The 17480-nt window shown below is 41.3% G+C and overlaps 2 protein-coding genes across 2 annotated transcripts; one reads left to right on the forward strand and one right to left on the reverse strand.

Moving 5' to 3' along the window:
* Positions 1–233: 233 nt before the first annotated feature.
* LOC136974176 (protein argonaute-2-like) lies at positions 234–737 on the reverse strand. Its single transcript, XM_067268980.1, has one exon. It carries the CDS (start codon positions 735–737, stop codon positions 234–236), a length of 504 nt encoding a protein of 167 aa, XP_067125081.1.
* A 9433-nt stretch (positions 738–10170) lies between these two features.
* LOC136974177 (uncharacterized) lies at positions 10171–12153 on the forward strand. The gene has a single exon (XM_067268981.1). The coding sequence runs from the start codon at positions 10171–10173 to the stop codon at positions 12151–12153; it is 1983 nt and encodes a 660-aa protein (XP_067125082.1).
* The last annotated feature ends 5327 nt before the right edge of the window (positions 12154–17480 follow it).

The following is a 17480-nucleotide window of genomic DNA, read 5'->3' on the forward strand; positions in this document are numbered from 1 at the left end:
GCTGTTCGTTCAAAAGATCGAGACTAGAATTGGAATCATTCCTGCCAACGTCTTCCCAACTGAACAACAGGTGCCGTTTGGCACGGTAGGCTGTCAGATGCGCGTACATAACGGGACGGAATGGAGATGCTTCGAGTACACCCGACGTCAGTGTGGCACAAGTAATACGACGGGGTTTGCAACTCGTCGGCCGTAAAATTGTTATCGTCCCACAGCACGGTGTAATGGGCGGGTCAGCCGGTGCCCTGGATGCCGGTGTGGCTGCAGATGAAAAACTCGAATTGTGTGGGATGGACGATGGTCGTATCCACGGTCGTGCCCGGAGGGATGTTACGGTATTTTCCCGCTCCGTCTTCCAAATTTTCTGGCACGAAACGAGTGTGGTGTCGTTGGCCCACCACGACGAAGGTGATGGGCGGTTGGTAGACTTCCGAAGGATTCATTTCTGCGCAGGCATCACGCATCAGCGTCAATTCTTTGTTCACCGCTTTAGAAAATTCGCCTTCGCTCAATACGTCTCTGTAAAATGTGATTTTTTCGGGTTTTTGTCCTCCGGTGTTTCGATAGAACGAGACCAATAAGTCTTTCGTCGTGTCCTTCGTGTTTTCGATGATCTCCATTCTGTTGTTGCCGTTGCTCTGCACGCTGACGGTGGCAGCGTTCGGAGCAACTTTATCAAAGGTCCGCTTTTGTAGAAGGCGGTAGCCGATATGTCGACGTTCGGCACGGGTTTCCATCGAGCAATGCGAAGGCTTTGATGGTAACCGAACCAGATTTCTCGACCCGCTCCTATGGAAATTCTTCCTCTATCGCAGGACGAAGAGAAAAACCATCTTCCGATAGGTACCAGAGATTTTGCGGGCCCGTGGCGCATAATGGTATCCACGGCCACGACGGCCTTTTCGGAGTTCTCGAGAAAAAACGAAGAGGCCGTAGATCGATCCTGGGAACAACCATTTTATCTTTAGAAACGGGTTTTATAACTACGTTGTAATCGCACGTTCTGTTGTAGCTCTTAAGCGATACGAAGAACCTCTTCTCTTCTTCGATGGGCGTTAGATTACAACCGAACAAATTGTTCTTTCCGTCGAAGACGGAAAGAACAATTTGTTCGGTTGTAATCTAAATAATAATCGGAAAGAATAATTGAAAAGTCGACAAAGGATTGTCGATGACTCTTCTGTTTTCTGGTGTTGAGGCAGTTGTATCTTTTGCAACTGACGGACTGGACTGTTCCTTACACGGGGACAATGTCCACGTGGTAATGGTAAAGGCAACTCTGGTCTATTTCTATTTCGAAGAAGTTGCTTAAGATCTTTATTCTCTTGTCAGAGAACCCAAATCCCGGTCTCGGTGGAAAAATCTGCAAATTAACACGGTTGGATCTTGCAAGTTGTGTGTGTCTGTATCCGATACCGGTAGATACAGACAATAAGTCGGAACTGCCAGAAGAGATTATAATGTTACCCTTCGGTGTGTTAACGCCATTATTTCGCACCTTCGGAAATGTCCCGAGCTCGAAATCTTTCCCACGACTTTGTTGTTTTCCTCGGCTAACGGAATAACCAAAAGCATTTGTTTATAAATATATTGAAATTATAGAATTTGTAGGAAAAGAATGGAAGAAGGCAAGAAAACGAAAAGAACGGAAGGTTTCGGAGACGGGATAGAATGGAAATAAACTATAACAACAAACCGTTTTAAATATTTGTTACCTTCGTCTATTCTTCTTTTGAGCCTTTTAACAACAAATGCCACGCTGTTTTTCTTGCTTTCTGAGGCTTAGAATTCAAAATAACGAATCGAACTCGTAAATTTCGTTAGAACCTCGCTTAACGAGCATAATTCGTTTTAGAGTCTTACTCGTAATGCGAAATCCTCGTTAAGCGAAACAAAGTTTCCCCATATAAATTAATGTAAAATACGATAATGCGTTTCACGCCGAAAAATATACTCAAATATTTTATATATAATGTTTATTCGAAGAAAATTATACAACGAACATTGTTAAGGAGCGAGAATCGTCATTTTTTCTTCTAGCGCGGAATGAACCAACCAGAAATGCGAATTCGATTTGCAGGAAACAAAACAAAAAAAAATTAGATAATTTGTCAGATAAACGTGCCAAACGATATGCCAAATTCTTGGGCTACGTAAAGGCTACAGTAAAATATTAGAAATTAATTAATTTGACTAGAGGTAGGTAGTTACGCTGCCATCACGTATTAAATTTAATAATTATAAATAGTAAATTTTTAATTCAGACATTTTAAAAATTTAATTTAGAATCGGTCATTAAATTTAATATAAGATGGCAGCATAACTGCCTACTTCTAGTCTATTTCTAATATTTAATTATAGCCTTTACGTAACCCAAGAATTTGGCATATCGTTTGGCGGGCTTATTATATAACGGACTATAGTTGTCGATGTTTATACGTAATATGTGTTGGAAAAAGTTTGGGAAAATGTGTGATCACGAGCGACACTAAGGCCCTTATTAGACTAGGCCGCCAGGCGGCGCAGCCGGCTGCGCCACCGGTGACGCTGCTGGTCACTGGGCATCGATCGTTACGGAGCCTATTAGATTAGGGCAGCCGGCGGCGTGGCCACAAATTGGCTGCCGCGCCCCGCGACCGCGTCGGCAGCCACGGGTGGCGGAGATTCGGGTCCGGGCATCGTGTCGTACCGAGACTATTACACCGAGCCACCGGGCGGCGCAGTCACTCCCGCCTACACACGGTTTTGCCATCACATCGTCAGTCTACTCCGCTCTATTGACGAGAAAACGTGTCGGACAACATTTATACATATACGCTCCTCCTCGGATTTTTAATGAAAAGGAGAAGACAAAGGCGGAGAAAGATGCGTGTACGTACACCCTACTCTATCATTAAGGGAATCTAAAAGGTTGTACTATACTCTTTTCGATAAACTGTGCGCGCGCAGACGACGACAAGTTTTTTAATTACTCGAGAATGTCAAAGTCGTCCTCCTTTGAATTATTGTCTTTAATAAAAAGTGACTGGCTGCGCCACCAGCTGCCCCGCACGTGTCCCCGACTGTCGCCGCCCGGCGGCCCAGTCTAATAAGGCCCCGAGACGGTAGCCGAACGTGTGCTAGATGGAGCATGCGCACACTCCGGGACTCGCCCTCTCCCGGCCACCGGTTATGCGAAAATTCGCCGGTTAAGCCAGTCATTTTCGCAATTTATTTTGCCGATTATGCGAGGTTCCGCTGTATTTTAAAACAGAAAGGAACGAATCGTCGGTTATTGATACAAAATCATTATTATTATTTTTTATTTTCCCGGCTCTGTTATTTATAACAGAGAGAAAGTATGGAGATGGACTGGAAACGAGTAGTTTCTCGACCGATTAACGAAACAAGAAAGAATGGAAATGTCTTTTGAAATGTATTGTACATAATCCATTTCATTCGCATATAATATCAGCGAGATGATATAAAAATATCTGCGATAATTTCGTTTGTAGATGAGATTTTTTTCCATCGTCCACGTTCTTATTTGAAGACTAATTACGAATGTTATTAAAGATAAGAGATTGACAAAAGTCGAAATTATAACGTATAAAGAAGAAAAGCGTACGACGGTGGGCCAAATTTAAAAATGTCGTAACATTTCGCATAAAAATATAAAAAATGAAATCAATTTTTAAAAAATACCTATTTTGTATCCAAAACAGTCGTTGGGAGATTTACACAAAATTGGGATTCTTTAACATTAATTAATTCGCATTATAAATTAATATTCGTACACGAAGCAAACTGACGAGAAAATTTTATTTCTAAATGAAATAAAGGTTAAAGCGATGGCTCGATTGTATTAATTTTTCTATCAAAACAATTAAAAACTAGAATTAAGTAAACGAAAAGTCTATACAACAATTTTAAAATATAATACTAGTAATTATTTTATTTATTTTTTAAAGATTTAACATAGAAATACTTTTTTTAATACCGCATTCAACGACAGTATAATGCAAATATTTGTAATTTCAAACTAATTTTTTTTTGCCAAATAATAACCGATTTAATAAAATGTGAATTATGTTTTGCAAAGCGTATACACGTTTATGCTCTTACTATTTATTTCAACTTTGAATCTGCAGTTCTATAACTTCTGAAAGTACGACGAGTGATCTTTATACTTTATGAACATTTCAAATGTCTGTAAAAAATGCTACCTGCATTAAAATGAATGATTTATTCTACATTTTAATTAACACACGAGAAAATATTTTTTTATTAAAATCGAGATTCGTTTAAAATTATAAGCGCTAAATTTTTCAAAACTTATTAAAATATGGTTAATGTTACCTTAGGATCCAAAATGGCGGCGGTGGGATTTTTTCCCTACTTCGGAGACTACTACGGGGAAAAAAATTTTCCCTAGAGTCGTGACGTCGACGCCGTTGACAATTTTTCCTCGTTCGGTTTCGACCCTGCGTTCGACGTGGCCGAGTTTCCCGTAACCTCGAAACGGAGGTTGTGTGTATTTGCGACGGTAGAGGGAGCTTTTTCGTAGCGTCGTGCGAGAGTAAAATCGGCGGGAAATACGTAGGGGTGTTACGAACGAATATGCAAATGCATGATCTACGACGTGATTCTGTTCCTTTCCGGGCAATTTTATGCAAATCGACTAGTTTCCAGTTGGAATCGTTTGCTGTAGTGTCGCGTCGAATTGCGTATTGGAATAATTGCCGTTTTATTTCGTTACGATATTTCATTCTCGCACAATTTATTATCGGTAAACGTATAGTTCATTTGCAATTGTTCGATAATGAGTAGTTTTGCAGATTCGAGTTGCAACGACGAATTTTGGTCGAAATGCACCGCCCGTGATTTCTCCATGTTAATTGAAGACGACTTTTTGGAACCAGGTTTGCCTCCCAGTATCGATAACGCATTGAAATTTGCTGTAAAATTAGGCATACAGCCGACCGAGTCCGTTTGCATTCATTGCGATTCTTTATGCAAATTATACTATCGGAGTAATAGAGAAAGCTGTTTCTCGCGATGTAGTAAGTGCGGAACGAAGACCTCTGCCTTCGATGGAACATTTAAAAGTAAATTTGGCCACATTTCTTGGAGTTGCATTCTGTCGTTTATATGGCACTAACTATGTCTGGAATGTACGGCGACGACCTCGGCGATTGCGGCGGGCAAATCCAGAAAAACGGGAGTCGATCGGTCCAATCACGTACGGTTGGTATTGCTTATAGCTTTGAGTAATTTGACATCGTTAAAAAAAAAAGGAGTGCCGAATAAAACGGTGGAAATCGACGAGACCGTAATATGTAAAAGAAAGTACGAGAAAGGGCGTATATTTAAAAATACGTTCGGAAAGGAAAAAAAAAAAGATAGGAAGAAGCAGGCAACCACCATCGAAAAGTGAGTAAAAAAATTCTTTATTTTTTTATTGTTTATTTCGGTTAATATCCGCGGAGTGTGCAGAGAAATTCACGATGGCGGCCGGAAACGCAGCCATCTTGAATCGAGGGAAAATTTTTTTCTCCGTCGCAGTCTCCAACGTAGGGAAAAATTTCCCCCGCCGCCATTTTGGATCCTAGGGTAACATTAACCTAAAATATATAGTACTTGGCTGAATTCGACGAAGAATGATCATTTTTATTCATTCTTCTGTCTTAATTGTCGGAACGAAGTGACGATTAACACTCGACTTTACGCATTCCCTGTCAACAAAATAACTCTAGAACGAGCAGTCCGATCTCGATGAAATTTTCTAGGACGACTCGCCATCACCCGAGGACGAACAGATTAAAATTTCAACTCTCAAAAATGATCCATTTTTGTAGAACTGGAGATAGGGCTCAAAACCGAGATGGCGTTTTTCTTCGGTATGGATCGTTTTTGAGAGTTGAAATTTTAATCGGTTCGTCCTCGGGTGATGGCGAGTCGTCCTAGAAAATTTCATCGAGATCGGACTGCTCGTTCTAGAGTTATTTTGTTGACAGGGAATGCGCCAAGTCGAGCGTTAGTCGGTCGCTTCTTGCACGCGCGTGTAGAAGCGTCATTTAGTGGTCGGAAAATATGACAAGCAGTAAAACGGTAATTTTGAAAGGTAAATGTTATCGCTAATTAGATACACAACAACAAATATGAAGAATCCTTGTAGAATAATAAGTTTAAAAAGTTTTCTTTTTAAAACGTGGAACAGCGGCGATCAATATCGATCCGTTCTCTCCTTCGTCTTCCTATCGTTAGTACGAAATTTCGATCTCTAAATGGAGAAGCTGCGCAGACATTCCGGATTGAGACGAAGTCGCTCGAATTCGTCGTCATCGATGACGCGTCAATGATTGGTGCAAGAACGCTTTACGTGATCGAGGGTGGATTCTTTGTCTATTTGTTTGGTGATTTTCGTCAGCTTCCTCCCGTTAAAGATCCTCCTCTCTCCTCGAGTGTTTTTACGACGTAATGCCCCAACAAGGTAGGGACCTTGTTGGGACATTACATTACATTCGCATTTGATTCTTTCGAGAATTTCGTCGAACTTAGTAATTCTCGTAGACAAAATAGCGCAGATAGTTCCTTCGCAGACGTCTTACAACATCTAGCTTCGGGTGATTTCTCTGATACAGATCCGAACATTCCGACGACAAGAAGTGGAGCCTATTTGTCCAGAGACGAACTCGATCGGTTCCAAACGGCAGTAGAGCTATATCCGACAAACGAGCGAGTTAAACCGAGCGACGAGGACTACTCGCGGTCGACTGGATGCCCTCTCGCTATATAGCATCCGAAAACACTCCAGATGTTGCCCCGCCTTCGTCTAAAGACGACTCGGCTCTCGGTGTCTCCGAGTATTTGAATCTCTCGGTTAATGCCGGAATCGTGCCGAGAGTCGACTTATGGGTGCGAGGGGGTCTCGTCGACGGTTCGCTAGGAACTATACGCTACATTATATACGCTCCTAATGCTCGCCCTCCGGCTCTTCCTCTGTTTATTTTAGTGGAATTCGATAGCTATCAAGGACCTTTCGTCTATGGTAATCTGTTTCCAATAATCCCCGTAATACGCTCTTCGAACGATGGCAGTACGGGTGCTTTGACGGCCGGATGGCCGAGCGGTCGAGGTGGCAGCCTACCGCTCTGGGGGACCCGGGATCGAATCCGAACGGGTCGAATAATCCCCAGGAATTTTTCGGGGGGTGGTCCGTTCGGATATGTCGGGCCCCGTCCCTCACCACCCGGTCGCCCCATTGCGGGCCTGGCCGAACCCATAATGGGCCTACTAAAGAGGCCCTCTTAGTGCCCAGAGGGCGGAAAGAGTTTAAAAAAAGTACAGGTACTCCTCACTTTACGACCGAGTTCCGTTCCGACGACTACGTCGTTAAGCGAATTATTCGATAAGCCAGAGCTTGCGCCGAGAATATAGGATCGTTGTAAAGTATGCAAATTATGCAATAAACTTCAAATTTATTCGTAAAAAGACTATTATAGTACTGTAAGACTATTATAGTACGCTTAGTGCGCGTGTCACCATCCTCTACTGACCGACACTCGGGCCGAGAAAGGGGATTCCCCGAATTGCGGGTCGAAACCCGATTGGCGTAAGTGCGAGTGGTCGTAAAGTGAGGAGTACCTGTATATTGCGATCCGGTAGACAGTTTCCCCTTACCTTACCATACTCTTTTTTTTTTTTTTTTTTAAAACTGTTTCCGCCCTGTGGGCACTAAGAGGGCCTCTATTAGAAGGCCCATTATGGGTTCGGCCAGGCCCACAATGGGGCGACCGGGTGGTGAGGGACGGGGCCCGACATATCCGAACGGACCACCCCCCGAAAAATTCCTGGGGATTATTCGACCCGTTCGGATTCGATCCCGGGTCCCCCAGAGCGGTAGGCTGCCACCTCGACCGCTCGGCCATCCGGCCGTCACCTTAGCATACTCGATGACTATACATAAATCACAGGGATTAAAATCAAAATAGATATAGGAAAAAAGACAGCTATCGGTCTTCCCTACGTTACATTCAGTCGAGTGAAAAAAATAACCGACTCGGTATTTTTAGAGTTACAATAAAGATGGCTACGAGTCAATCCGTAAGTCCGAGACCCGTAGTGATTCACAGAATTTCGTGAGGCGTTGGCGTAGCAATTAATTAACGGCTTATTCCGACCTCATATTTGTACCTGTAAATGATCCGATAGAAATCAAATATATTGTTGAGAACGAATGATTCTCTCTTTTTTCCCTCGTAATCTAGAAAATAAAGCTGCGAGCGGCTTCGTTCCGACTACACGCCGATACAGCGTTACTTAACTAGTTAAAATAATTGCACTCAATTTACAATAGTAATATATATATATATATATATAATTTTATATACAAAAATATAATAAAATATTATTATTTTACAAAAAAGGTCTCGGTTTATTTAAAAATTAGAAAGCTACAAACTAAAATTTTCGTACAATAAAATAGTTAAAACTTTCAACATTTACTTGGCTTTTTACTAAGAAAATGTCAATTTTAAAAATATTTTGTATACGATAAAAATATAAATTTCGTACGTACAGTTAAAACATTTAAAATGCGTACAAAAAATGTATAATTTTATTTTCACATAAAATTCTAAGCTAAATATTGAAACTTAAAAAAACAAATTATCGAACTAATGGAAAGTTATCGAGATAAACTGATTTTGCACACCGCTGTTCTTTGGAAATCCCTTAATACGTTGTATACCCGGGGAAGTAGAATGGCGTCGTCGGGTGCTTCTGCGGTCACGCGATAGCAAAAACGGGCGCTTTTGTTTACAATATTTGTCATTATTATACGCTGTAAAGTAATTAACCGAGTCGAATAAAACCGTGAAAAGTAACAGAAGGCTATCGATAACAAACATATAACGGCTTAAATTAATACAGAAACTAACAAAATAGCAAAAAATCATCAAAAGCGACTTTTTTACATCGCATTTACCTTTAAAGAAATTATCACGAAAAGTATAATAGAAATATGTAACGAACTAAATAAATTTGTAATATCACAAAAATTAAGGAAAAAGACAGAAAAAGGAACACTTACTTCTAGGCTATAGACGACCTCGAGTTTTGTAAGAGGTCCGTTTATGTAAAAAATCGAAAATGACAAATTTATTTAAAAATAAAATCCAAAACAATTTTTTCTGCGTAAAATAAACTCGGAAGAGAACAATGGCGAAAACTGCGTAAGTGTAACATGTACGGTTCTGGAGAAAAATATTTTCTAAACTGTTAACGCTAACCCCAGGGCCGGATTTACATAAGGGCATTTGGAGCCTGTGCCCGGGACCCCCACAAAACTAAAAAAAAAATTATGTCTAAACATAATTTTTATTCTATTACCGCGACAGCCTAGTGTGGCCTAATCACGAGGGTCACAGGCAGAGAAAACCAAACCCGGGAAAAAACCTATCGAAACATCGGAAAATTTCGGGAAAAAATTTCACTTAGGTATTTTTCAGTTAAATTAAAATAATTAGTTTTATACAATAAAATATATGTATGTTTACAATAACCTTATTTTTAAATGAAATTTACAACTTCCTAGTTGAAATCTAATTGAAAGTACAGTATTTTGTGTAAATTTTCTAAATCGTCAAATTTGCCTACTCTTAAAGGGGGGACCCCCAGCGAATTCGTGCCCGGGGCCCCTGGATTGGTAAATCCAACCTTGGCTAACCCCGCAGAAAATTCTGCCAGGCCGGGTGAAGAGGTTTAATTTTATGACATTTCAATTATTCGGTTTATTAATAATTAAAAATAAATATTTTAATTACGAAATTCACTTAAGAAAATCCGCGCGGAAACAAATATTCTCGTTTATTTATTTATTTAACAAATGGTAGAAACATCTCCGCCGGTAATAAGAAATGATTAAAGAATACAAAGTATTACAGGATACGTTTGCCATTGGGATGCGGATCCCTAACACCGAAACTTAGGTGGTTGTGTTTGAGAAAAGCTATTCGAACATCTAAGAGGTGCGTATACTCCTGCCTCAACAGACTGATAGAAACGGAGGATGACCTCTTTGAACACCACCGCGATTACTTACAACTGGAAAATCGAAAAGTTACTGTATTTCAAGAAATATTGGCAAGAAATTTGGCGCGGAGATACAAGAAGAAATTACAGTGGATAATGAGTAAACAAAAGCCCATCGAGAAAAATGTACCCCCCACCCCTCTGGTCTGCTGGGACGACATAGTTCCTCCGCATTACGTAATTGAAACGGTGGCGCACGGACCGACGTACACTCCGGGCTCGGATAAACCCTTGCTCGAAACGGTAATGCCGGACATTGAAAGGATGGTCTGCGGAATGGATGAAGTTTCCAAGGAGCACTACAGGTGGAAGGCTGCCATGAGAATAAGTGGTAACAGAAGATGTAGAAAAGGCAACATATGGATGCATATAAGAAAAACCAAGAAATGGCTTGCGGAGGAGCGTATTATTCTACTAAGGGCGGATAAGAACAGAGCACTCGTTCTACTCAAGGAAGAGACGTATAAAACTATGTTGAGGCAATACATCGTAGATACGAACAGTGAACGAGTCGCGGATAATTACGTAGACAGGTTACATGCACGGGTGGTGCGGTTCACGTGCACCCCCCTGGCGAAGGCGCAGGGATTAGGCAGGGCGGTGGTGGCGTCATCTGATACACCCAGACTTTTCGCTTTCGCGAAAACGCACAAACCTACGCCTGCGCTCAGATCTATTTTGGATAAGGCTAGAGCCCCTACGAGGTTGCTAGAAACCGAGTTACACCGCATATTAGCCAGGCATCTCCAAGATTACCCCCTAACAGTGAAGAACTCCAGGGAGTTGGTCGACGCGTTGAAGCGCACACAGGTTACAGAGAACGCTCACGTCACGGTATTGGACTTTCAAGCCCTATATCCATCCATAAAAATCGAGCCTTGCTTTTGCGCCCTTAGGGACGTCCTATTAGCCAAATATAGTCTACCAGCACATCGCAAGCACGTGCTCGAGCTCGCACATCTAGTGTGCTACAATTCGCTGTTTGGATTCGACAACGCCACATATTTACAAAAAAGGGGGGTCCCCATGGGGAGCCCAATTTCGGGCGACCTATGTGAGTTGATTTTACGGCAGTTAGAGAGGGATGTCATTCCCAGGTTTACGCACGATATTATTTTATATCGTAGGTATGTAGATGACGTGATGATCATATGGAAGAACGGGCCGAACGTCCATGATTTTCTGCGCAGTGTTAATGACAACCCGTATGGGCTAACGCTTAAACTGGATCAAATATCGAGCACGGATGTGCACTTTTTAGACGTCACCATACAACTCAGAGGAAACAACATTGAAACGCGGGTGTATTACAAGCCCGACTACATACCTATGTACATACCTGCTGGGTCTGAAGACCCTTATCCGTATAAGATTGCGGCGTTCAGGGCGTTAGTTAGGAGGGCGTACACTCATAACTCTAAAAGGGAGGACACGCTCACAGAGCTGGCACACATAGAAGACATAGCCGCTAGCCATGGATACAGACGTGGCCTAGTCCGTAAATTAGCGCGTAACTTACGTAATACAAACGCGGCACATCACGCCGCAAGGGCACGGGATAGGTCCAAGTCGGGGCCGAACCGGCGCACGGTGGTCCAGTACAACAGAGGTGTGCATGACATATACAAGGAAATAGCGCGGAAGAAGGGCACCGATTTGACGTTCTCAAGAACCCAATCGATCTATTCGCTACTCGGGAACGCCAAGGACAAGCCGGATTTTCTAAGAGCACCGGGAGTGTACAGTATCCCGGTAAGGAATCACGGGTCCCAAACGGATTTAATATACATCGGATCTACTAAGAGATCCGTGAAAAAGAGGATCGCGGAACACAGGTATGACGTCAACAAGAAAAGACACACCACCGCCCTCTCGACCTACGCCACCGACCCCGATATAAAGGCAGATTTTGATAAAACCAGCCTAATTAAAACATCATTCGACACGGACCGCATCAGGGCCTTGGAGACCCTTGAGATTTACAAGGCGTCTAAATCAGGGAAATGCATTAATTTCAAAGATGGAAACGTTTTATCATATGCGTGGAGATATGTCTCCGAAGTACACCCGCAATGGTAGCATATCAGAGTAGTGTACTATTCGTGTACGGATGTACGCAGTCATTTTTTATGATTATATTATAGGCATTAAAAACAAGTTGGATCGTTCGCAATTATGGCACGCGGTGAGAGGTTCGATCGTTTGAACTTTGAAAGAATTCTATTGCATTCTATCTCGAAAACCGTCGAATAAAACCCGACGAAGATCGCGGAGGCGATCGAAAACGTTAGTTAAGTGGTCGTTAATGTTAGTACTTAGTACCGGAAATTCGAAAAAAGGCTTAAGAAGGTATAATGGACAAAGTATTACTAAAATATTTATTATTAATTATTAATAAACCGAACAATTAAAATGTCATAAAATTAATAATGCGAGTATAATCTAGTAATTAATGAAAAAGGCGCTTTCAGTACCCGCGGGATAGAATTTTAAAAACTATGTAAATACAGTTTAAAATCTATAATTAAATTTTCCAAAATTCGTAAACGGCGAAATCCTGTTCTAAAAATTTCTTAACCTAAATAATAAACGTTGCGCGAGGTATAATACGTTAGAGCCTATCGGTTAAGGCCGCGGTTCCCAATTAGTGGTACGCGTACCCCCGGGGGTACGCGAAATTGCACGAAGGGGTACGCGCGGCAATCTAAAATCGCTCGATTTAAAATTTAAATGCGCGAGACGAACAATCGAGAAAATAACGAGTGGACCGTCAAAAATTTGGCACTTTACGACACGACGTCGAATGCGCAAATTCGTTTATTTATAACTAAAAATATTCTCGAAATTTCGTCAAAAAATGCATTTGTGACAATACCTAAATGAAATTCTTACGCGAAAAACAAAAATTGTACAATTAACACAATTTGCGTTGGCGAAATTAATTTCCAAAATTTTTGTCGCCGTTATTTCTCGCGCGCGACGAGGCGACTTCTCGCAGAGTATAACGAGACTTCACCGAGTTTAATAATCGGTCGCGACGTCTCGCTTCTAAATCGGGCTAGAATCGATCTTTTTCTCGAAATAAAAAAAATTATTGCGAGAAAAGAATTAATTCTCGTGGGAGTAAGATATTTTCTCGCAGTAAAACGTAGCCCGTGTCCATCTCCAACGTGTAAGCTATCTGTGCCAAATTTTATTAAAACCCGTTCGGCGATTTAGACGCGAAAAGATAACAGACAAGTAGGGTTGCCGACAGGGTCGTGTGTGAGCGATCGGCACCGAGACGGACTCTACGGTTACGAGAAACCGTTTATTTGACGCGGAAGAAGCTTTCGAGATTCCCCCATCTTGGAAGTTCTAAGTCGGCGACAGCCTCTGGGTCTTGCTCTCCTTCCCGATATAGTCCCATTTTGAAAGAGTCTCCCCGGGTCGCGAATGGCCACTTCCCTCGACGTCTCGACGACTCCGGAGCGACGCGGTCGACTTCCGTCGATGGAAAGATGTCGATCCGAGATCGGGAGACGGAGACGAAGATGGGCACGAGACACACACGCGACGATAGATCCGTCACTCGGAACTTTCGGGAGAAGAAGCCGTCGCGCCCTCGAATGCCCGGGTTTTGTCGTTTTTCCTCCGATTCCACTTTCCGATCGGTCTCTCCTCGTCGCCCGGTGACAATTCGAAACCTTTCGGGGGAGCGGGAGAGGTCAAAATCGAAGTTTAATTCGATTTCCATTCGGAGATAGACGATCCGCGTTTCTCCATTGTTCTATTGTTTAAAAGTTCGCGTCGTTTTCATTAAGAAAAACTATTTCTAACTTCTACTTTTTTTCTCTAAAAAAAATAATTTTTTCCTAAAAATAAATGATTTTAACGCGAATTTCGGTGAGGTTCGGACCTGTTCGGAGCCCCGCGGACATACGGAAGAGTTACCTTCGAATTTATAATATTAGCGTGGATTAATACGAATTTCTGGTATAAGGGGTGCGCGGGAAAAACTAATTGGGAACCACTGGGTTAAGATATATACAGCCATTCTTCGAGAAAACGAAAAAAGTAGATCGTTGGCGAGAGCTTCGCCAAGTTCGAATTTCGAGTAAGGACTGTTTCGCACTATGACCGACTCGACCGCTCCTATAATCGGACCGACTAGTAGTAAAAGCATTCGCACCGAGTACGATTATATGTCGATGGCCGATTCGTAAGGACCAATCGGAACGGGTGTTAGAAATCGTTTTAAGTTTTTCTAATTTTTTTGTAATCTACCCGATTGGTTATAGCTCACCGACTGCTCCGACCCGACTACAAATATTTAACTTTTTAAATCTGTCCGACTGGAACGACCGGTCGGTCGGCCGACCGCTGTTGCCACGGCGACACGACTCGGAGTCGGACCGGTCGGTCACACTTTGAAACAGCCCTAAAGCTTAGTTCGCACTGAGCGCGGCTCGTCTTTATAATGCAAAATTTTCCGAACACGGGGGTGACATTTGACCTCCGATATCGTCCTTATACGTTGAATGTTAAAATTCGGTCTCCGTCACCACAAGCCATTTTATTACTTTTATTTTTTGGTAACTCTTTCCACTCTGCGAGCACTAAGAGGGCCTCTTACAGCAGGCCCATTATGGGTTCGGCCAGGCCCACAATGGGGCGGCCGGGTGGTGAGGGACGGGGACCGACATATCCGGACGGACCACCGATCGAACCCGTCCGGATTCGACCCCGGGTCCCCCAGGGCGGCAGGTTGCTAACCTTGACCGCTCGGCCATCCGGCCGCTTTATTACTTTTATTAATGCGCAAAATTTCGTTGGAGTGGATGATAGATTCGTTAATTCTCCGGTCGTCTATTCGCGTTTTTCACGAACTATAGAGGACGTCGCATTTTTACAAAATGGCTACTTTATCCGGATCGCTTGTAACTAGTAATGTAAAATTAATCATATATTACTGTCCGATATAATGATATATGCCGCTTGTGGCTGTTTATCGAAAAATTTTATAGAAGGAGAACAATTATTGCTAGCGGGACACGTCATTACGTGGTATCGAAACGAGTGAGCGAGATCGTTCTATACATATTTGTTCCCTTTGTGTTAAAAACATCAGTTTTTACATTGTCCTATCGGGACTGGATTTACAAGTAAAAAGCTATGCGAGTTGTTGCTTAGGGCTTCGTTTTTCAAGGGGCCTCGAACATTTGTACAAAAAAAAAAAAAATTAAAGTCGAATTTTGTAATAAATATTTTTTTACAAACCAACAAAATACAAAACATAATATAAAAATCTATTTCAAAAAAAATTGATAAAACCAATTTTAAAAAAGATTTTTAATGGAAGGGGTATAAAAATTTAATTAAATTCGGTTGTAAAACGGAAGACTAGTGAAACCTCGCATCTTTTTCATCCAATAACCGTACTGAATCAGAGAGATAGTCTGATTTAATCATTTTCTTTTTATGATTGACTTCTAAAATTGTGAAGGGTTGGTAAGCGACTTACAGAGTTCGGCTTAGGGCTTCGAAATGCTTAAATCCGACCCTGTGTCCCATACAAAATTACTGGCATTTCAAACTTTAAGAAAATATCTTTTAAAATTGACGGCGTAACTTATTCGTGTAAAGTTGGACAATCGGGAAACGCCAATTCTTGACAGTCTAATCCACTCTTTCGGAATTCGGAGAAGTTTATGAATATAACCGACCGATTTCCGAATAATCATCTGTTTGTCGTGTGAGAATAGACGAAAACTTATATTAGGCTTCCGTATGGCTCTGAAATTGCAATTTGGAACGTAACAGAAAGCTTTGTTTTTTCTATCGCTATTCGTCTTTACTGCTAATAATACACAAGAATTAATCAAACGACCTAGATAGAATAGTTCTGTTTTTAAACACCAGAGGGCGAGCATCCGGTGAAAAATGCGAAATTCCGTTTAATATTTCAGGATGGGGTGAAGATAGAGACGAAATTTGGCACGGTAGCTTGTATGTAAGGGGCATTGATGCTATTAAATTTTGGTGGTGGAAGGTAGAGGGGGGTTGTCACGTGTCATATCTGGCGTGGAGTTGGGGTTAATGAAAATTTTACTTAACATTTACAGATCTTTATAAAACTCACCTCTACCCTCGAAATTAAGTGTTTTATATATTTTTAATAATAATAAAATAGCAAGGATTTTATAACAAAATCTCGTAATAGATGGCGCTATATAATTTTATTTATTATGATTAACAATTAAAAAGTGATTTTTAAAATCTCATAACTGCCGGGAAAGTCACGCAACTCGTCGCTGGGGTATAATCTAAATTATTTTCGATTGTTTCGAAGAAACCGTGTCACGTATTATCTACTTTATAACCACTGCGTAGTGTATTCAAAAAACACGTCATCTGTTATTGAACAATTTGTTTGCGCCTCCGGTGTCGACTGACACCGGAAGCGTCATTTGGCCACAGCTCCTCTTCAGTCCACACCACAAGCAAACTGACCACTTAACTAAAAGCTACGACGTAATCGATTCGTTAAATTTAAACAGGCTATAGTGTAAATATACGTAATCTTTCGTTGGAACGATTCTGGTCCTTTGATAAATAACACCAAAGGTAATAGACATAGAATCTCGCTAATTGGCGCACCGCCTGAGCGGTTTTACCGAGCGTTTCCGTTATTTTTTCGTAATCTTCCGAAATATCTACTATATAAAGCTGAAAAAATGGGCACTCCTTTCTCTGTTACGGTATGCTAAAAACGGCCACTAGGGGCGCCTCTAGCTGTTATTTAAATTAACAATATAAATTATTTTATACTTTTACAGTATAATACTCAGTATATTATTATTTTTATTTGTAATTTAGGGCCTTTCGACTTGTAAAAACCGAATTTAAATTTTAAAAGACGGAGAGAAGTTAGCAGAATAGATTTTTGCCTGGAGATCCAGTTTCGCACATCTATTTTTAATTTTCTTTCTCGTTTCCAAGCAATTAGTCTTAACATTCTTATATTCGAAGATGCTGGAAATTCCGCATCTTTGCCAACAGTCCAAGAAGAAATCGAGACTATTTCGATATAACGCCGGACAAAGAATAAAAACAATTCGTAATGTATCGTGATTCACCAACCGCAGACTTTATATGTAATTTGTGCGCACGAAACATGTAGATCTACGCATATGCACGGGAGATTTTATCGAATCGCGGGATTCGATAAAACCGCTCGCTTGGCACCTCGAAGACGTCTCGCAGCAGTCTGTGGAGTTCCGTAAATTAAATCTCATTTGTTAAAACAAATTCAATTTATATTCCATTTTATATAATAGAAATAGTTTATGCAATATAAATTAGATATTTAATGCACGGAAATAAGGAGGACACTTTAAAAGGTATGGCTTAAACAAATACGTGCG

The sequence above is a fragment of the Centruroides vittatus genome, unplaced genomic scaffold (genome assembly GCF_030686945.1).
Source record: "Centruroides vittatus isolate TY-2023 unplaced genomic scaffold, ASM3068694v2 contig_345, whole genome shotgun sequence".
NCBI lineage: Eukaryota > Metazoa > Arthropoda > Arachnida > Scorpiones > Buthidae > Centruroides > Centruroides vittatus.